This window comes from Sebastes fasciatus, chromosome 12 (genome assembly GCF_043250625.1).
Source record: "Sebastes fasciatus isolate fSebFas1 chromosome 12, fSebFas1.pri, whole genome shotgun sequence".
Lineage (NCBI taxonomy): Eukaryota > Metazoa > Chordata > Actinopteri > Perciformes > Sebastidae > Sebastes > Sebastes fasciatus.
This window is the reverse complement of record NC_133806.1, coordinates 30263384-30285493: the sequence shown is the minus strand read 5'-3', so window position 1 is coordinate 30285493 and position 22110 is coordinate 30263384. Positions and strand designations below refer to the sequence as shown.

Here is a 22110-nt window from a genome sequence, read left to right as displayed (position 1 = left end):
AATAAAAATATAATAATACATTTAATTTAGTGGCGCCTTTCAAGACACCCAAGGACACCTTACAAAGATAAAATAAATATATTCAAACAGAAAAAAGATGACGAAAAACACCAGCAGAGCAAGCATAACTAGAGGCATTTAGGCTGACACGTATGAGGAGGAATAAAACAGTAATAATGTTAAGGGAAGGACACAGAATGATGGGCACTACAGTGAATAGATGTGTTTTGAATATAAAATTCAGATATTTATCCTTTTTCTTGAGTGGATAATGCTATTGCATGGTTGCACATATTGCATTCCAAGTTCTCAGGAAATTGGAGTGCTAATACCATCTAGTATATCTAGTCCAAAATGTTATCTAATCACATTTAAAGCATTACAAATTTAAATATGTGCATTTTTTCCCCTTTACTTTGATCAATCCCATCCTCAAAAAGTAAAATATTTTAGGGCTCCACTAATGTAGAAACATTCCTCTGGGAAACAATATTAGATTTTTGGTCTTCTAAGTCAGACGTGTTCCATTGTAATAATAATAATAATGATGGCACCGTAATGTTATTGCTGCCATAATAACACCGATCCTGTTGCTATCTTTTGTTGCAGTGTCTCTCAGAGGATTGGTGTGTTGCATGTCTCCGCTCCGAGCCCCCTGAGCAGGACACTGAGCGTGTTTGGCATCTGCTGGCCAGATCCAATCGCTCCCGATCAGCAGCAGGAGGAAAAGGTGTGGATGTGGATGGAATGAGGACAGGAAACGGCTGTGTGCCGTCGCTCTGCTGCAGGACAGAATCTGACTGATGGATTCCTTGGCCCTCCAGAGAGTGTCAGGGCGACCGCCTCGACCCTCAGGTGATTCTGTCTTTCTCTCGGTGTTGCTCTTCCTCTCACTACTTCCATTCCCTTTTCCCACTTTTTATCCTTTCAAGCCAAAACTATCAAAATAAGCAACATCTCTCTCAGCTGAGCAAAAATATACTTTTACCAGCGTGTCATGAAAATAGTATTGATAACATTCTGTGTCCTCATATATCCCCACCACATCAAATAAAAAGAAGACAAGGCAATTGAATGCTGATAGCTTTATTTGCGGCAAGTAGAAAAAAAGGGGGAGTGTAAGGCACACAAAAGTTTAGAGATCATGTTGGGTGTTACTAGTGAGGCATATCTATGTGATGAAGGTTTCACTCTGTAGCAAAGGGTCAGTCATGGTCTTCTGGTCCGGGTTAAAGGGCAAAGGTCAGTGCCCAGACATGGGCTTTGGTCAGTGCAAAGCTCAGAGGGGCGTGGAGGTTTAAGGGGCGAGGGGAGGTCACTTGGGAATTCATGCTGCTCATTCCTCGTCGGAGTCGTCGGCTGCACCGGAGATGATGTAGGTTTGTTCCTGGTGGTCCATCTCCAGCACGTCGTCCTCGTTTTTAACAGTTCTGTAGGGGAGGAGAGAAAATGCAGAGGGGTTGCTGACCTTTTACGTAACCCATTATCGTAAAGCAGGTTTAAGTCATTCATTCTTAATCAACGGCATGTTTGAAGAAAGTAAAAGAAATAGCAAAGATACCTTATGGTACCTTTACCTAATGAGCACCGTCCTCCTCTCCGTCAGCTCCACAGCCTGCTCTGCGTAGGGCTCATTGATGACGTCATATCCATCTGATCCGTATCCCATCCCGGTACCACTGGTGACACCCATTCCTCCGCCGATTCTCCCCATTCCACCAACGCCTGACAGTGCAACACCTACATCATCTCCACCCACACCGTCAGTTCCTCTACTGCCTCCTATTCCACGATCTTTACCTCCATCCCCATTTATGCCTCCACTAACACCGTCATGCCCTCCACTAGACCGCACGCCAATGCCGCCCATGCCACCTGAACCTGCAGTGCCGAATACCAAATTTCCACCAGCGCCCACACCTCCGGCCCCAGAGCCCAAACCTCCAGCACCAGAGCCTACACCTCCAGCACCAGAGCCTACACCTCCAGCACCAGAACCCAAACCTCCAACACCAGCGCCCACAACTCCAGCACCAGAGGCCAAACCTCCAGCACCAGCGCCCACACCTCCAGCCCCAGAGCCAAAACCTCCAGCACCAGCGCCCACACCTCCAGCCCCAGTGCTCAAACCTCCAGCACCAGTGCCCAAACCTCCAGCACCAGCGCCCACACCTCCAGCCCCAGAGCCCAAACCTCCAGCCCCAGAGCCCAAACCTCCAGCACCAGTGCTCAAACCTCCAGCCCCATAGCCCACACCTCCAGCACCAGTGCCCAATCCGCCGACACCACCCATTCCTCCAGCACCCACTCCTCCCCTGCCTCCACCAGTACCCACACCCCCTGCACCAGCTCCTACACCGACACCCCCTCCCAATCCATGGCCGCCACCCATGTCTGCCCCTCCTGCCCTACCAGCAGGACCCATCTTGTCATCCGGACCTCCAGCAGCCATTCTTCCGCCCATTCCTCCAGCTCCACTGCCTGGACCTGTGCCCATGCCTCCTGCACCTCCACCCATTCCTACTCCACTCCCCATGCCTCCAACACCTCCACCAATACCTCCCATCATCCCGCCACCCATTCCACCACTACCTCCCATCATCCCACCACCCATTCCACCAGCGCCACCCATGCCTCCTCCACTGGAGCTCATCCCACCACCAATGGCGCTCACGCTACAGGTGGTAAGAGACAGGGTTTGAAACATGCCAGAGAGCCGCAGATCCTCTCCTTCAATAAGTTTTCTGTAACAAAAAAAAATGAAAACATATATATATAACATTTATAACACATTTAAAACATTTAAATTCAAATATATTGCATGGCACTTAATCCATTTTAACCCTCTGAGACCCGCGATCCTGACCGACTTAACTGTCTTTCAGAGGCTGTAGCAGGTTAATAACGCTCCAAATTTAGGCTATATTTTGGCGAGGAAAAACTGGCATGGCCATTTTCAAAGGGGTCCCTTGACCTCTGACCTCAGGATATGTGAATGAAAATGGTATAAAATTACCTGTGGTGACCTCCAGGATAATCACAGCCTCATGAAACTTTACAACCACAGACTAGAGACGTAGGGCTCCGATTCATGACTAGAACAACTTGACACATAGTGCTGAGCTGCATCACAAATTAATCTTCAGGTTCCCAACCTTCAGATGATATTCTATATGACATCTACTGATGACCTGTTATCTCCCCCTAAAGACGCCCCCCCCAAAAAAAAGAGAAAAACGAGTCTATGTGTGTCTCTGAGGGTTAAAGTGTTTTTTCCTTCACCTGTATGTTGTAATCTCAATCTCCAGAGCCATCTTGACATTCAGGAGGTCCTGGTACTCGCGCAGGTGCAGCGTAATTTTCTCCTTGATGGATTTCAGCTCAAGCTGCAGGGCCTCAATCCGAGCCTGTTAGGTTATTAACAGAGCCATAAATCTGCTGTTACTAATGAATTATTGTGGTGGCTTTGTGTCTGCATGCATGAAAGTAAGCATATGGGTTCACAATTGACTCTGGTGTGACCAGGTGTGCGCCCTGGGACTACATTTTTACCTGCAGGTCTTCCAGTTCCTTCTTGTACTTTTCTTGTCTCTCTCGGATCTGGGCCTCAAGAGCTTCATTCCTGCTCTTCATGGCATCCAAGTCACGGTCTTTGTTTTGGATCTGGACATATTTTTATATATTTTTTAGTCATTCAATATCAATTGTCAATCAAGCCTCATTAGTTCATTTTCACTTTTGATACTCACGTCCTTCTTGGCTCCTGCTATTTCATCTCTAACGCTCCGGATTCTGTCTACGTGGCGTGACGTCTTACTGGTCAGATTTTCAAACTTGTTTTTATACCATGAATCCATCTCCTAAGAATAAGGGATGACATTTTTTTTATCTAAAAACCCAGAGAACTTGACTTCAGACAGTGCTGATGTGCGATTATTTTACCTGGAGATTTTTGGCTGCGATGTCGTCATACTGGTTTTGGATTTGCTTCAAAGCAGCTGCCAGGTCAGGCAGGTCGAACGCACTCTCAGCCGACGCGTGAGCTGCGTAGATCTGCTTCATGAGCTCTTCGATTTCCTGGAAAGAAAGACATCTTTAGCAAGCATGAAAACGAAATGCAAAATCAATATACGTAATTGTTACGTGAAGATGTTATCCACCTGTTGATGGACCCGTTTCAGGAATTCAATTTCGACTTCCACCTGCTCCAGCTTCTTCTCCAGGGCGATGCGCGAGGAGGTGGCTTTGTCAACATCCTGAAGAACACACACCATCATTATTATTATGTGTAAATTCATTTGATGATGAAGGAGATATTGGCTAATTAAATGTTACTCACTGGACGGAAGGCTTCAATTTCTAACTCCGCTTTCCTCCTCAGCTCCACCGCCTCCTCATATTTGATTTTGATTGCCGCCAGTTGAACAGCTGTGGACTCCTTAGCCGCCAAGGAGATGTCCTGAAAACCAAGAAGCCAGAAGTAATATGGTCGTCTTTAAGATTTGTGTGCAAGTGTGTGCAAAATGTAGATCAGCCACTTTTACATCCCTGTGTGTGTCTGCAAATGTACAATCAAGCCATCTCATCTGTGCATAAATCACAGCTGAAGACAGCTGTACTCCATGACACCTTAACATGCTGAGGCACCTCTCCATTTGCCTGCCGGAAATAAGCCTGTTACCAGGTGAGGAACCTTGAAAACACCAAGTTGACGTCTTGTATCGTTGCTTGGATGGATCCTCTACAGCTCAGTGAGGTGTAAACCTCGCCGGAAACAAAGAAGTCAGTCCTTCCGCTCTATTGAGCGTCTGAAATGTAAAACAGAAACAGAGGTGATGTGCGGCTTGGAGAAATCTGTCTCACCCGCTGAACTCTCATCTGGTCAGCGATCTTCTTCAGCTCCCTCAGCTGCTCCTCATATAAGAGGCGCAGACCTGATGGCTTCACGAAGCGGTTCTGGTAGGCCTCGATCTCTGCTTCCAGTAGCTTGTTCTGCTGCTCGAGTGATCGAACCTGTAAGCACAAGAAAACGTCCTCTGTGAAGCAGACACCACAGTATGTTTCCTGTCCATGTGCTCACAGAGGTGACAGTAATATGCTCCCATATTTCAATGCTTTTTTAGCCAGACCTGACAAATATATTTATCGTCACTGATGGTAAGAAGTAAAATAGTTTGAAGGCTGTTTTACCTTGTCAATGTACACAGCCAGTCTGTCATTGAGGACGACCATCTCCTGCCTCTCAGTTGTGCGGGTGCTGAGGAATTCTTGGTTTTCAGCTGAAGCCACATCCAGATCTATAGGAGCTTCTCCACTTGGCCCGACACAGACCATGGCTCCTGCACTCACTCTGAAAGGTTACCCGTGAGCCAAAGACATCAGATTTGAAGAAGGGGTAGATGGCATTTCATGAGAAAATGTTTCATGTAATAAAGTACTCTAGAGCTTGAGAAAGAGGAACTTACTTTCACATAAAACAGTTTACAATGACAAATAATAGTCTAATCTAACTGTACAGGCTTCTTACTCATAACCCCTACATCTGTCCATCTGTAGCTGACAGAGCTTACCCTGCTCCAGCCATGCGAGTCCTGCGTGCGGTCGAGACGGTCCTCCGTCCCGCTGACTCCCCACGCATGCCGCCGGCCCCGGCTCCTCTGCAGGAGTAGCCGATGGAGGCATGACGGGCGTCTCTCCTGGTGGGGGATGGGCTGGACACCCTGACCTGGTAGGACGAGATGCTGCTGTCCTCAAAGTGACGGCGGTAGGACGAGATCCTCTCCGGGCTGCGGCTCATAGTGGCGGCGGCAGTGATTGTTTCCTCTGGTTCTCTGAAGATAGATGATACTCAAACAGGGCCTGTCTGTGGTTTACTGCACTTCACAGCTGTTCAACCTTGTTAGCACATTGTCGACCCAGTCTCAGGTTTTATACTTCCCATCGCCAGCCATGCCCCAGCTCTGGACAAGGACAGCCCAGTTCATGAGCCAACACCTGTGGAATCTCGAACCTCTGCACCAACTCAGGCTTGACCTGCTGCTCAGACATCTGCCAGCAGCTTGTGAGGAGCGGAGCTTGGCTGGGATAGTGGCTGACGGCATCACCCATTAGTCTTTCTGCAAAACACACAATGTGATCCCGTCTCCTCTTTTATCAGAACCACAATGCCAGGATTATAATACATCCACCACCACCAGCGTCCACTCCAGCACTGGGCAGCTGACAGGCAGGCCAGTAGGGTCCGGTAGCAGCCAGTAGGTGCAGCGCTGATGTGATCTGCTCCGATGGGACGAGGGACTTTAATTGAATGTTGAGCCGAAGCTGGAGGGTGACCTGATGAGGGCTGCAGAGGGAACAAAGAGCCCCGGCTAGATCTGACATAAATTAGTACTTATTTGTCTGATCTGGTTTCAACATATTAAAACAATCTGAAAAAAAAGAAAATTAAATTAACTGCTGCTGAGGGAAAATAAGGAGGCAGAAGAAAGGGAGGGGGTGAGAGGGCGCTTAGTCTGGAGTTTATGGTTGACATGGCACAGTGATATGAGGGGAGAAAACAGTGCTCATGTCTGTTCAGGGCAACTCTTTATTGACACCTTCAGGGTCACTTGGTCAGGGGTCAGTAAACGCTGCTCTATCCTTAAAATGTACTGTAAACATGAACTACCAGCATCGTTAACCCTCATAGAAAACCACACAACGCGTTCTCATCCCAACTCGTCACATACGGACGCTTTTTCAGACTCCTCTGCGTCACTCTTTTCGGTCGCAGTAAACACGTGCTTAATGTTGTGAAGTAAACAAAAAAACGTGCTTAGGTTCAGGCAATAAAACCACTATACTTAGGTTTAGGAAACAACAACATGGTTGGGCTTAAAACTACTACGTTTGTACAGTAAAAATGACACTGAACGTAGTGAACACGGGACACGAACGAACAGCTGATTGTAACGTGACGCAGGGGACACAAACGACAGCCTCTTGGATGAAAGCCTTGTGTTTGTTGGACCCATCCACCTCCCCGACTGTCTGCCCGGTGTGTCTCTTCGCTCTTTAAACTACGTCACCACACTCCCAACACACTTTCCCTGAGCGTTTAATATTATATTGTTGTTAATGGAAAGCTTGGTGTGTCTCATACCAACACTAAAGGGTGCCTTGTGCGTCAGTATCTAACACCGACGGACGTGACAAAGCCTCAGTATTTGATGCCCTGGGAATGAGAACGGGCTGGAATAACCATTATAACCTGTCCAAAAGCCAGATGATATTGGCTGTCAGCACATTTAATATGTAAAAATCCAACTTATAAAATGCTTTTTAATTTATTGTTCTTGTGGAAACCCGTCTTGATGGATTAAGCAAGCATCTATTCCTTTCCATTGACCTCAGATCTTGCAGCAGCGTGGGACTTTTGGGAAGAGGTGGAATCAGTCATGTGACCAATCCGTCTCCACTGACCAGCTCTTTTCATGTTGCAACCGAATAACATCACTCATTATTGTGGTATTTTCTATTACAGTATTTATGAAGCCTCACTTCAAATGCTAACACAACCCCACCTCCCACGTTTAATTTTTCACTCAGCTAAATATCTAAGGGGAACACAAGATAAAGAAATGGTAAATGGTAAATGGACTTGCTTTTATATAGCGCTTTTCTAGTCTTCTGAACACTCAAAGCGCTTTACACTACATGTCAGCATTCACCCATTCACAAACACATTGATACACTGATGGCAGAGGCTACTAAGGTGCCAACTTTGCCCATCAGGATCTAATCTAAATACTCATTCACACACCGATGGCTATGCCTTCGGGAGCAATTTGGGGTTAAGTGTCTTACTCAAAGACACATCGACATGTGACCTGGAGCAGCCGGGGATCGAACCACCCTCTGAGCCACAGCCGCCCAAAGAAAAGAAGGAATGGACATGCTTCATTTCAGAGTCATTTATTTCATTTTGTGTTTTCCACATTACTCACAGACCTGCTTTAACAGTTACATATTACATATGTCACCTGGAAGTTACCTGCATGGCTACAGATCGAGCACCTTTCCTGCAAGCATTCATGTCTCCCAGCACTCCTTAATGGTCCAACAAAGGCTAAAAAAGACACATACTGGAATAACCCCATTATTCTAAACTCTTTAAAAGTTTAGTCCAAGGTGTTATCAATATTGAAAGCCCCTAAAATATACCTGGACACCCCGTATATGCTCTTCGAAACTTGAAGGGAAAGGGGCATTGTCTTCCTGGGAGATATATTAATGATCACCTCGTCTCTTTCCAGCAACTGCAGCAGACATTTCAGCTTCCTAATTTCTTCCGTTTTCTACAAAAAGCAACACTTTTTGAGGGCTCATGTCCGACTGCAGGAGAGCAGAAACGTCACCGTGCTGCTTCGGAGAGTCTCTTAACTATCAAACCATATACTTAAGGTGCTGTGTCTCATTTTTACAACATTTTTACAAAATTTAAATAGTCAAATTCCTTTAGGGAAGACTAGCAGAAAGAATTGGGTACTGAAATTACAGATGATGTGTGGAAAACCTACTGAAATTATTCACATTAGTTCAATACAATTCAAAGTGGTGCATAGATTGCACTTCTCTCCCATTAGATTACTATTTGATTTGCTGTATGTCTATACCTCAACGTACTGTCAAAATCAATAAACAGATGTTAAAGAAAAGTTAAATATAAATATGAGCAATCATTTGCCTGCTTGGAGAATACAAACAGAAACGGCGTTAACACTTCTGAGACAGATTATTGACTCATGCATCTGGAAAGTCACTAAGAGGTCAGTTCCCTATTCAGTGACAATGATTCAGTTTCAACAAGCTGTGTCTTAGTTTGGCGAGGCACTTGCTTTAACGTAGAAATCTCGATTAAACTAATCAGGAGACTGTCATTTGTGAGTTCTGTTTGGACTTTCAGCTCAAGCTGTAAAAGGGGAAGTTAACAGGGAACAAGGTCCACGGTCGACATGCTATAGTAGAGGCATTCTTCTCTGGTGAAAACAAACACATCCATTATCGTGGATGACGAAGGAACCTGTTAATGTTCCCTGGAGGGTGGGTGGCAAATTCATACTGAGACACGGTGGATATTAGACACGACCCTTCAATACCGTAGATCATCTTAGTCCCAGTGGCTGTCACCTCAGCGAGCCACCCTGTGCCTATTTATATCACAAATTATTCAAATAAATGTCTTCTTATGTTGCTTTTAATGACCTGATGGACAAAAAAAATACAAACTAAATTTCACTGTTAAACTATAACTTTATTTATTGAATGATTTTGGCAACAACTGCAGATGCATCTATGAGCAACAAGATATTTAATATTTACAACACATCAGTTTGACGTGTTGAACTTCATTTGAACTCACAGTCGTACACAGTTGAGTAGTCATTTGCATAGATAGTATGGAAACAAACGCTCTGTTCATTGTCTATTAACAGTTGTAAGGTTTAGATTAGTCACTGGTTATATATTTGTCTCTTTAGAAGTTGTAAAGGGTTAATAAATAGTTGTATGATTAAATCAATTTACGAGTAACTTCAAGTAACATTGCAGTTTTTAAAGTTTTTCAGCAGCGGACGTGTGACGTGTTGATGTTTTCTCTGGTTTCAGTCTTTGGGATTCACAGATGAGGAAAACAACTTCAATCGCCGGCTCTTTAAACAAACAGAGGAGTGAATGAACTTTTTAAAAAACCCTTCACATTTTTTTTTTTTATCCCTGGATCAGTTCTCCTGTTCATTTTTCGACCAGTCTTGCCATCCGCCCAGGTAATTATGAATGCTGAAATGGAGAGAAAAAGGATAGGAAGTGAATGAAATGTTGTATAAACAGAGGTGCGTCAACAATGAAACTGCATCTGTGTTTGACTTCACTGGTATTAACACAGTAATACGCTGCATTTGATCATTACATTGTTAGCCCCTTGATCCAAAGAGCACTGCATGATGGGTAGGCATTATGCAACAACAGGTCAATAACCTCAAGTTGGAGAAACTTAATACTAACTCATGATGAAATATAACAGTCAGATAGAACATTCAGCTATAAAAAATGTACCGATACTGTAGCCTCTGCCCGGACTGTAAAAACACTTGCTTCCACGCTACCCTTACCAAATAGAAGTTTATTCAAGTGTGCTATTAGTATACTTATTTTAAACTAAAAATAAGAGGGTATACTTTCAGTTTACTTTTGATGTACTTATCAGAGATATACTTAAGTACACCTAGCTTATACTAACAAGTATAAAAAGTCTAAGTATACTTGGCTTATACTGACAAGTATACAGAAAAGTCTAAGTATACTTGGCTAATACTAACAAGTATACAGAAAAGTCTAAGTATACTTGGCTTATACTGACAAGTATACAGAAAAGTCTAAGTATACTTGGCTAATACTAACAAGTATACAGAAAAGTCTAAGTATACTTGGCTAATACTAACAAGTATACAGAAAAGTCTATACTTGGCTAATACTAACAAGTATACAGAAAAGTAAGTATACTTGGCTTATACTGACAAGTATACAGAAAAGACTTGGCTTATACCGACAAGTATACAGAAAAGTCTAAGTATACTTGGCTTATACTAACAAGTATACAGAAAAGTCTAAGTATACTTGGCTCATACTTGTACTTAATCTTTTGATCGAGATATATTTAAGAAAACTATGGTTAAGTATTCTTGCTTTAGAGACCCACAGAAAAGATTACTTGGCTTGTAGTTGTGCTTACTTTTAAAGTGTGTGAGAGTTTGTAAAGAATGTTTTGATATGAATTTAACTTCAATTCATCAAAAATTGTCTACGTTTTGGATTCTGCGTATCATCACAAAACATCAAGTCAAATAGCAAAAGGACCAAGTCTCTTTATTTAATACCTAAATCATTGGCTAAGTACTGCAAGTTAAAGTATACTTTCATAAACTAAAAAGTGGGTTACAAGTATATACAAGTATACTTGCAGTGTAAAAACTATTAAACTAGTAGTTTACTGAGAGTACTTTAAAGTGTACTTTCATAAACTAAAAAGTGGGCTACTAGTATATAACAGTATATTTATTCACTTGTAGTATAGTTCATAGTATAGTTGCAGTAGTATACATGACTATGATAGTTCAATAATTTGTGGACTTAACGATGAGTTGAGAAGGAATGACTTTGACAGATATATGCCAGGGAAACATGTCTCACTCTTTGTATCCCAGCGAGGCGGCTGTGTTGAACGCTGTCTTGCTCCTGACTCCTGCCAGACAGGTGAACACTATGCTGTCTGTCTGCTGGGGCATCTCATCACCGTACTTCTCATTGAACTCTTCCGGACCCAGCTGGAGGGCAGTGTCCACCTGTCCCACTGCAAAAGAAAGAAAGAAGCACAGACAGCTCAAGTATGGCCAGTATAGTACGTTAGATATGTGCTTTAAGGTAAAACAACGCTTTGGCAGGTCTGGTGTTTATGGGAACTGTTGCAAGTAGCGTCAAAGGATTGCTCCGAGATACACTTATCAGGATCATCTAAGGAATGTTAACTTTGAAGACAGTTGGGAGGCTCGTCCTTCCTCATACAATTTACCAAGTTGTCTGCAGATGTCATCCATGTTGAAATCTTTTTCATTTTACTGGGAATGTATGAAGATATTGCGACGATATTCTAGGGTTGGTGCTTTTACAAAATATTTTCACAATGAGATTTGTTTTTATAAATAATGATCAGTAATGTGGATATAATGACTAAGTGGGTAAAGGCAAATAATAGAAGAGCTAGAACAGTGCGGTGGGTTCAGAAAATGATATCCCTTTACTGTAACGCAGCCTTCAAAACCAGGAAAAGACAATATTTATACCATAACAAGGACACAAGGGCCGATAACAGGAAATCTTTCCTGCCTGATGCAATAACACTGCAACACCTCACCTCTGTCTAACAGAGAACTCTCAGCTTTATCGTTTTTTGTCACAACCACAAACTCCATCCTGTTTTAGCCCTGTAATAAATGCTGCTTACCGTCTTGGCCAGGTCTCCCTTGGAAAAGAGATTCTTAATCTCAATGGGACTAACTTGGTTAAATAAAATAAAAAATAACACCATATTTCAATATCCAAAATCTAAGACGATATCTAGTCTCATATCACGATATCGATATTATATAGATCTATTGCCCAGCCCTAGAACGTAATATTCAAGCAATCTTTCAATTAAATAAGCTCGCCACAATAAAAAGGCCTGCAATTATAAACTGAGACAGAGTGACAGACTTAATATGATTCAGGACATTCCTTAATGTGTTAATGACCCACAGACCTTCTACATTTGGTCTAACAAGTGGGTGCAACGTTACATCACTGCCTTTCACACACAGTTTCTGTGTATTTTGTTTAGGAGGAACAACAACACTCACGGGGAACGTTAATGGAGCCGGGGATGGATCCGTACTCCCGGAGCTCCCAGGGCTCTCTGACATCTATAACTACAGCTTTCTGTCCAGCCAGGAGCTGCTTCAGCTGATCATAACTCACATCCGAGCTGCTCGGCGGCGCTGAGCTCAACCTGCGGAGCAGCAACTCTGTAGCTGGAGAGCACAACACAAAGCAACCCAGACACATCAACAACTTCAACACATGATAGTGAGCACAACCAGCTGACATTGCCTTTAACAAAACAGCTAGATGTGAAGCTCACTTCTGCAGCCGTGCTGATTGTTGACAACCAGGCTGAACGCGGAGCTTCGTCCTCCGCGGAGCTGGACGGTGCTGCTCCATAACAGCCGCGGAACAAGCCCTGCAAACCCGCAGCACCTTCTGAGAGCCATCTGTGACTAGTTACACCCTATTTTACACTCTATATTTACACTCAGTCCACATAAACCCCTAATTACGCAATAATAAAGAGCCTACTGCGCGTAACAGCTGCTAGAATAAACCACCACTGTTCACCCTGTATACATTGACCTGCGCATGCGCAGAAGAAGACGGATCCCCTAAAGGACAAAACACCTTTCACTTGTTATCAAACGCCAGTCATTAACCTAATATTTCAAAGGTCAAACCTTTGTCAGCACAAATAAGCGCTATGTTCCATACGTAGCTAAAACTAACACACTAAAGACTTATCAGATATATAATATATGATGCATTCAATGTCATGGGAAAGGGGATAGTGATAATCACACGTCTGTCCAACCTTTACTATGAAAAGAGACATTTTAGGCAAAAAATAAATAAATAATCTGTCTGGTGCTGCAAAACATTTGAGCATCGTGATGAAGGTAACACAGTTTATAGTCTAAGTATATAGTATATAAGTCTAATGCAGTGAGGGCCAAAGAGACAATGTACTACGGAGTATTAGGCCACATTTAGGGAAAAAAAACATCTGAGATTTACAGAATAAAGTCATAATATTACGACTTTATATAGTCGTAATATTATGAGAAAAAAGTCAGAACTTCACAAGAAAAAAAGTCGTAATATTACAAGAATAAAGTCATAACTTTACGAGAAAATAAAAAAAAACACGTAAAATGACTACTTTATAATATTATGACTTTATTCTCATACTACAACTTTTTTTTTTCTTAAATTTATTACTTTATTCTCGAAATCTCTGATTTATTTTTTTTCCTCAATGTGGCCCTAATACTCCGTCGTACCGTCGTACATTAGACCTACAACAATGATAAATAAAAATGTAAATGTAAACAAAAAACAGTTATTCATTTTTATAAATCCACAGGGAGCCAATGGAGACGAGCTTAAGAGCCGCATGTGGCTCCAGAGACGCAGGTTGCTGACCCCTGGTCTATTCTCATAATACATCCATGTCCCATGCCCATCCCATATTCCATGTGTGTTATAAAAAAGCTCTTCTTCCTCAGAACATGTCATCACAGAGATAGAATAGTACCATATGATACCGGTATATCTCTATGCCTGTGACGCTTCGCCTCTTTTCACGAGATTTCCCAATGTACGTGAACGCAGCATACGGCCATACCGAGCCTCCGTAGTGCGTCACATGTTGACTAGGTTAGCTCGGTTAGCTCGGTTAGCTAGCTGATGCTACCGACAGCTTGGAGAAGATTAGCAAGTCAAAGGCAAAACGAACAATTATCAAGATAATTGTGCTGCTGTTGTCGGCACGCTGTACTTTGCTTTGACATGCCTTAATAGCTCCGTGTGTAGTTGGATAGAAACACACCTGTTAATGTTGTATTTATTGTGACAAGCTAATGTAGCTAGCTTGTTTGCTAGCTAGCCAGGAAGAGCTGACATCTCCCTGTTGGCTTCAGGTGAGCTGACACAGTCAACATACTGTAGGAGCTGGAATAAAGAGGTGAGTCCAGACAGCGTTTTACCCCCCAAACAGAACTGTGGACAAGTAGTTAATTGGTTGTTTAAATGTCTTTGATAAACGACATAAAGGCCTGCTATACTCTCATCAAGTTGACCTGTCTGTGCTGACTGAGGCTTCTTAACCGTGTTAGTGCACATTACTGGGTAACTTATCCTTAATATAGTAGCTATCACCTGTTATTTTATTTGGCTGGCTATGTTTAGTATCAGTGACTTACTATGCAGTCTGTTAGTATTTGGACAGTTACTCATTTCTGTTGTTTTGGCTCAGTACTACAGTGGTTGAGAAATGGTAATGTGCCTTTCAGTCTATCACCAGGAGACTACAGTCCAATACAAGCACTGAGTGAGTGCATTGAAAAGTCAATAATTGGATGTGCCAGAATTTTCTTCAGCTGAACAAAGACAAAACTGCGGTCGTAGTTTTGGGAGCCAAAAAGGAAAGAGTAAAGGTTTAGTGCTCACTACAGTCTGTAATGTTAAAAAGCTCGGTCCAAGCCAGAGATCTTGGTGTAGTCATGGAATCTGACCTGAGCTTTAACAGCCATATTAAGATAATTACAAAGACAGCCTTCTATCACCTGAAGAATATAGCAAGCATTAGAGGACTGATGTCTCAGCAGGATTTGGAAAAACTAGTCCATGCATTTATCTTCAGCCGACTTGACGGCGTCTTTACTGGTCTTCCTAAAGAATGGATCAGACAGCTGCAGCTGATTCAGAACCTGCTGCTGCTAGAGTCCTCACTAAGACCAAGAAAGTGGATCACATCAGTCCAGTTCTGAGGTCTCTACACTGGCTCCCTGTCTCTCAGAGAATTGATTTCAAAATACTCATGCTGATTTACAAAGCACTAAACGCTTTAGGGACAAAATACATTTCTGATATTCTGCTATGTTATGAACCATCTAGACCTCTCAGGTCGTCTGGATCAGGTCTGCTTAGTGTCCCCTGGATCAGGTCTGCTTAGTGTCCCCACAGTCAGAACTAAACATGCAGAAGCAGCGTTCAGTTTTTATGCACCAAATATTTGGAACAAGCTCCCAGAAACCTGCAGGACCAACTCCAACTCTGAGATCTTTTAAATCAAAGCTTAAAACTTTCCTGTTTGCTGCTGCCTTTTATTAAACCAGATAATGATCTTATACTGCACTAGAGCTTTTACTCTTGTGTGTTATATTCTATTTTAGCTTCTATCCTAGCTTTTATTTTAGCTTGTTTTTATTTTCTAATCTTTAATTTTTTTATAACTGTTTTAATTATGTCTTAATGTTCTTTCGCACTTTGTCGCAATGCTCTTGAATGTTTATGTAAAGCACTTTGAATTGCCCTGTTGCTGAAATGTGCTCTACAAATAAAGCTACCTTGCCTTGCCTTTCAGCTTTAAAGATGCTTGAGGGTGGATCCATGTATATACAGTAGGGTGAACAGTGTAGAAACGGTTTCAAACATGACCCCCCCAATTTGTGCACATGCCAGCAGGATAATCATCTTAAACCTCCAAGCTACCATGGGATTATAAGATACGAACAGTGGGATATTATTGACTGGCAAAGTCATTCACCTGAGCTGTGTTTCAACTGATAAAGATTTAGACTGAAGTTTTAAATCCCCCCCAAAACAAGCAAGAAATGAACATGGCAAGCACCAGTACAGGCCTGATATCACCAGGGAAGATACCAGGCTGATATCTGTAGGATGTAGACCAGACATTGGTTGCGTAGGATTTGCAAGTTTAAAAAGATCTTTAATCAAATTTAGGTTCATTTGTCAGCTAATTTTGGTTTCTTAAAAGTGACACTATGTATTAAAAGTGCTCAGAGATCAACTGATGCGAATGTTAACACCCTCAAAATAACACTTAAAGATTGCTCACAGTAATTAATTCATTTTAGATCCACTATAATGTAGAGATACCGATACCAGTATCGGAAATACTGCCCAAATTCGGTATTAGGTATCGGCCAGTACGCCAGTCTATGCACCGATCCGATAATTTATTAACCCAGAAAAAAAATTAACTTGTTTAACTTGAAATCAGTTCTTCCTCTTCGCTTAGCTGTTCTTCATTCTCTGTATGTATTTGTTCCTGTTTTACAAAGGGTTTAACCTAAGCCGGGCCATACAACAAAGATAGTAATCATATCACATCCACACATGGTCAGTAGTAAACAGCTTTTAAATATTATTAATAATAACTACATCATTTTTAAACACACCGGTATCGAATCAGTACTTAGTATCGGCCGATACTGCAAGTTCAGGTATCGGGAAGGAAAAAATGGTATCTGAACATCTCTACTATAATGTGTTACTGTACAGATACTCATGACTGCACTGTCGCTGGTTTTCAAAGTACTCTGTGCTACAATAAGTAAAATGATCATGGCAGTTATAGACTAGTGCAAGATTTTCTACATTCAAGTATCTTTGTTGAAACACAGAGCTATGAAGAGGTAGTTTAATTGTGTATAGCAACACCTACAGTATGTTTGTCCTCCATCTTCCCATTCAGAGCTCCAGATGCGGCTAAAGGACCCCTTCTCTTTGAAAGCCGCCGATATGACTAAGCGGACTAATAAACCGAGGAAACCTCGAGATGAGGAGTCATCAGATGAAGTCAGTGGTAAGTCACTGAAGCAGTACAGGGCACCTTACTGTTGAAGTTGGTGCTGCGAGTTTTGATTTGGCGGCCGAGCACAGTGAATGGCATTAACTCTTTAGTAATGCTCAGAAAGCAGGGTACGGTTTTATGACACATCATAGTACTTGTAGAAATGTTAATCAAGTGATTTACCAAGTACATTCATCCTCAGCCCTTGACTGTTTCCAGTATTGGAAACACAGCATTGGTTTCACTAGCTAAACTTGTAATTTTTTGTCTATTTTGTAGATAATATTATACATTTGTAGTGCACCTTGTCTTCCTTTCAAATCATAATGACTCAGAGTAATAAACTGGTCCCTAAAAGTGACTGGAAGGTAAAATTGTCATTACAGCATAATGTGTTTTTAATCAGGGTTGACTTGCCAGCATGTGAGTAAAGCAGTGGACCTGAGCTCAGTGAAGAAATCAGTGCTCTCCAACGTGTGGTTCGTGTGCTCTGAGTGCCTAAAGGAGAGGACCATGATCGATGGAGAGCCGGCAGCATCCCATGACATCCTGGTGTGCTTAAAGTGTGGCTTCCAGGTAAGAATTGTTTTAGTTGTTTACACAATGTAAACACAATACATTATGTCATTTATTTACTTTTACTAGTGCACTACTGCCTGGGGAACCAAACAGCTATAGATTTATTATGATGTTTAGATAAATAGATTACTATTCTAACTCATTGTACCCCAAAGTTACTCAATGCCCCCAAAGCACACAACTGTAAGCCTATACTACTTACTGTGTACTTCTACTTCAGAAGAAAACATTGTAGTACAGTGCCATGTCAGCGAGCCACCAAATCATTTAGAACAAATTTAACTGGCACCCACATTACAATAAATTGTTGACTAGTGAATTATTGCGTCAGAAATTACAAAGAGGCAAGTTTCTTTAATTAGAAGAATTAAACCTACGTGTTCTACAGTGAAATGATGACAGATAAATCTTGAAATTTTTTTCCAACAGCACATGGTTACTCTTAAATGTTGACGACTTAAAGGGCCAGTGTGTAGGATTTTTAAGGGGATCTATTAGCAGAAATGGAATATAATATTCATAACCATGTTCTCATTAGTGTGTAATCACCTGAAACTAAGAATCGTTGTGTTTTGGTTAGATTTTAGAAGTTTTAGCTTAAAATGAGCCCTTCATATCTACATAGGGAGCGTGTTTTACAGCCATGTTTGCACCAAATTCGACAAAGCACTCCACAGGGTCCCCAGCAATACACCCGCCAAGTGTGAAGTAAATCAGATGAACGGTTCTTGAGATACGTGAAGGACATATAGAAAGTCAGACTGACAGACAGAGATTCCTGGCTTCATAGTTAGATAACTGACACACATAGTTATTGTTCTAATTAGACAAATACCTTTGTAAATCAAGTCACAAGGCAAATGCATAAATAGGTACATACAGTATGAATTGTATTATAGATTGCCAAAAGTCTTAAAAAATATTATAGCTCTAGCTCTCCCACATGCAAATTTGGCTTTGGTCTTTTAAACATGGGTATATGTGCACTGTGAATGTATGTTGTGCATGTTTACAAAGATTTTCAACAAAACAAATTTAAATCAACTATCTTCCAGGGTTGCAACCAGTCAGGGATCCAGCACGCTGTCAAGCACCACCAAGCTTTCCATCCAGAGTCTCACTGCATCACCATCAGCTTGAGCACGTGGAAGGCCTGGTGAGAAACCTCAAACTGCTTTATTGTAAACTGTAATGAAAAGCCAAGACTGCACACAGGGCCACTGTGGTTCAACTTGCGACGACACGTGTCAAGATGCCGCCAGTGTGTGGGCTTACATAGAACACAATAGGTGTGGGTGTTTTGTGTGACTCATTTCATACACTGAAGGTTTGTGTTGTCCAAAAGTCTTCCTGATCTTGGCTACCACAATTTACAGGGCAGTTTCAGTTCCAAACCAATGTATTATTATACTTCATTTCACTCCATTATTATATTTGCTTGTGTGTATAAATGGTTTTACACTTCAGCCAAGTAATTCTGTTCTCAAATAATAGTTCAGTTTAACAATAGTTTCTTGAGGGTTTTTTAAAATTCCACAGTAACTTAAAGCTTTTCTGTGTCTGTCGTTGACCCTGTCTCAATGTTACAGGTGTTTTGAATGTAACGAGGAGCTCTCCACTCACTGCAACAAGAAGGCTTTGGCTCAGACCCTGGACTTTTTACAAAAGCACTCTGTCAAGGCAACATCAGGTAAGGTGTTTGGCAACATCCTGGAGGTCTTGCTCCCTCCTGATGGAAAAAAAGCTTTTATTACACACGTGTTTCTTCACTGCAGGTTCAGCAAGGCTGAAGTCAATTCATGAGGAGTTTTATACAAACCTTTAATTTAGCAGCCAGGTCAGTTAAAGTAAAAAATTATTGGCCTTGAACACAGACAACCTCTAATGATATTAATACTAGGGCTGTCAATCGATTAAAATATTTAATTGAAATTAATGGCATGGTTGTCCATAGTTAATTGTGATTAATCGCAAATTAATTGCACATTTTTTATCTGTTCAAAATGTACCTTAAAGGGAGATTTGTCAAGTATTTAATAGTCAAATATTGGAAATCAATTAACAACACACCACAATGACAAATATTGTCCAGAAACCCTCATAGGTACTGCATTTAGCATAAGAAATATGCTCAAATAACATAACACATTGCCATAACATGGCAAACTGCAACCCACCATGCATCAACAGCTGTCAGTGTGTCAGTGTGCTGACTTGACTATGACTTGCCCCAAGCTGCATGTGATTATCATAAAGTGGGCATGTCTGTAAAGGGGAGACTTGTGGGTACCCGTAGAACCCTTTTCCATTCACATATCTTGCGGTCAGAGGTCAAGGGACCCCTTTTGAAAATGGCCATGACAGTTTTTACTCACCAAAATTGTGTGAATTTGTAGCATTATTTAACCTTCTTTCCGACAAGCTAGTATGACATGGTTGGTACCAATGGATTCCTTTGGTTTTCTAGTTTCATATGATACCAGTATCTTCACTAGATTTAAAACGTAGCCCGCTATAACCTAAAAATCACAAGTTGTGTTAATGTGTTAAAGAAATGAATGGCGTTAAAACAAATATGTGCTAATATGCTAACGTGCTGACGGATTCAGTGTTTTGTGTTTAGCTGGGCTTGACCAGGGAATATTTGGTTAAAGCAGATTAGTGATGCTATTTTTTAGGGGTGTAAATCACAAATTTCATCACAAAACAATATTATATTTTTTCTTTGGACAACAATAGGATATTTGCTGATATCAAAGTCTGCCATGATACGATTTTGATTCAGTTCAGGAGCCTGTGATCAATATGCTTATTTACAATCAGTTACAGTTATATAAACTCAAAAAAAGCAATAAAAATATGATTTGACAATTTTATTTCTGGGCGCTGCGGGCAGGAGATGCGCTTGGATGGAAATGGTGACAGATGTGCCATGGGAATTTCATAATAAAGGCGTATCTTAAAGATGATGATATGTATCAATGTTTTCACTTTGCATCGATGATATTGGATCGTTGATAATTGAATTGATATATTGATCCAGATCGATGTAACACCCCTAGTGTTTTGCCCTCAGTATTCTCCGTGAAGTTTGCTGGAAGTGATGAGCCCCGGTGCATTTTACGTGGAAGGAGCACTGCGCCAGACTCTGTTTGAAAAAATAGCCTTTTAAATGCTTGATTGCTTGTCAGCAACCAGTTATATGGTAACAAAGGAGGCAATTTGGCCTTGTGTGCTCTGATTAATTTGGCAGGCAATTAACACACAACAGTCATAATGTTGTTTTTATGAAAACTCCTGGCATTTTCTCCTGTTGTTACCACTGTTTTGTGGAGAAGGAAATAACGGGAGTGACAGGCGAACCAGCTTTCAAAGTGACATATTTTCTTTTTAAGTGAGTTTATTCTTGATCTAATTTATGCCGATGTGAAGAGTGGTTCATGTGGACTTTGAAAAGTGACTGATACATATTTAAAGACACTTTGAGAATGGAATTTAACATGGTTTAATTGTGTCCTCCCCACCCCCGTCCCCGGCCCATCCGCTAGGCCAAAGCAGTCAACCTAGGGGAAACACCGACCATGACTGTATACCAGACTATTACTAGCTGTCTTGTTACTAGATCCATGACTGTTGAACAAAGTGACCTGTAATACAGGTAAATTGGTTGAAATGTGTTCTTATCAGTGATCCACCTCCTTAGCAGGGATTGACTGCAGTACACCTACTCCCCCTGGTGGCAGTGGTCACCTGAATCCCTGGATTTAACCTGTTTTATCGTCAGTGTAGAGACAGCCTACTGTACATATACAATATTAGGCAATACTGCAGTGTGACGGGTGAGACCACTCTGTGTTACGGGCATTATTTCTTCTGAATACAAGTTACTTCTCCTTTGATTTACTAAGCTGCTTAGGGCTTGCCAAGCCTTTTTTCACGCCTTCTAATGGTTATAAAATTAGAAGATATCTTTGCCATTGAAGAGCAGTGTAACTGTCACTAAAGAGTAAAAAGAAACACATGACATACAGTATATGTTACATATTGCTTGATTTTGATGATTTTCCCAGTAAAATCATGTGAAGAATTTGAGTTGTGTTGCAGCTAGGGTTGTGAATCGATTAAAATATTTAATGAAGATTAATCGCAAATTAATCGTAAATTTTGTATCTGTTCAAAATGTACCTTAAAGGGAGATTTGTCAAATATTTTATATTCTTATCAACATAGGGGTGGGCAAATATGCTTGCTTTATGCAAATGTATGTGTAAATGTATTACTGGAAATCAATTAACAAAACAATGACAAATATTGTCCAGAAACCCTCACAGGGTGGGTACCCATAGAACCCATTTTCATTCACATATCTGGAGGTCAGAGGTCAAAGGACCCCGTTGAAAATGGCCATGACAGTTTTTCCTTGCCAAAATTAAGTTTGGAGTGTTATTTAACCTCCTTCATGAGCTAGTATGATATGATTGGTACCAATGGATTCCTTATGTTTTCTAGTTTCATATGATGCCAGTTGAGCC

General features: G+C 41.5%; 3 protein-coding genes and 1 long non-coding RNA gene across 5 annotated transcripts in view; 2 read left to right on the top strand and 2 right to left on the bottom strand.

Moving 5' to 3' along the window:
* LOC141779700 (uncharacterized) overlaps positions 1–3598 on the top strand; it is a 57535-nt gene extending 53937 nt beyond the window's left edge. The window contains exons 2-3 of the long non-coding RNA XR_012596400.1: positions 610–855; positions 3309–3598. This is a non-coding gene — a long non-coding RNA (uncharacterized LOC141779700). The remainder of the gene's footprint in view (positions 1–609; positions 856–3308) is intronic.
* On the bottom strand, positions 886–6499 carry LOC141779699 (uncharacterized). Its single transcript, XM_074654693.1, has 13 exons — positions 5571–6499; positions 5191–5350; positions 4864–5013; positions 4340–4459; positions 4161–4256; positions 3943–4077; positions 3750–3860; positions 3553–3663; positions 3283–3407; positions 2047–2744; positions 1921–1977; positions 1578–1839; positions 886–1430 (listed from the first exon to the last, which is right to left on the bottom strand). Exons 1-13 carry the CDS (start codon positions 5795–5797, stop codon positions 1337–1339), a joined length of 2346 nt encoding a protein of 781 aa, XP_074510794.1. The 5' UTR covers positions 5798–6499; the 3' UTR covers positions 886–1336.
* Positions 1838–13114, bottom strand: tstd3 (thiosulfate sulfurtransferase like domain containing 3). Of its 2 annotated transcripts, XM_074654692.1 has the most exons (5): positions 12713–13014; positions 12432–12602; positions 11227–11386; positions 9728–9816; positions 1838–1850 (listed from the first exon to the last, which is right to left on the bottom strand). In XM_074654692.1, exons 1-4 carry the CDS (start codon positions 12840–12842, stop codon positions 9759–9761), a joined length of 519 nt encoding a protein of 172 aa, XP_074510793.1. In that variant the 5' UTR covers positions 12843–13014; the 3' UTR covers positions 1838–1850; positions 9728–9758. The 2 variants fall into 2 exon arrangements, with proteins under 2 accessions (XP_074510793.1, XP_074510792.1); XM_074654691.1 differs by lacking the exon at positions 1838–1850 and having other exon boundaries at positions 7942–9816; positions 12713–13114.
* Positions 13115–14007: 893 nt separating this feature from the next.
* Positions 14008–22110, top strand: part of usp45 (ubiquitin specific peptidase 45) — a 44620-nt gene continuing 36517 nt past the window's right edge. The window contains exons 1-5 of the mRNA XM_074654690.1: positions 14008–14365; positions 16901–17011; positions 17406–17575; positions 18634–18734; positions 19168–19268. Coding sequence (XP_074510791.1) covers positions 16909–17011; positions 17406–17575; positions 18634–18734; positions 19168–19268 — 475 coding nt within the window. The 5' untranslated portion in view covers positions 14008–14365; positions 16901–16908. The remainder of the gene's footprint in view (positions 14366–16900; positions 17012–17405; positions 17576–18633; positions 18735–19167; positions 19269–22110) is intronic.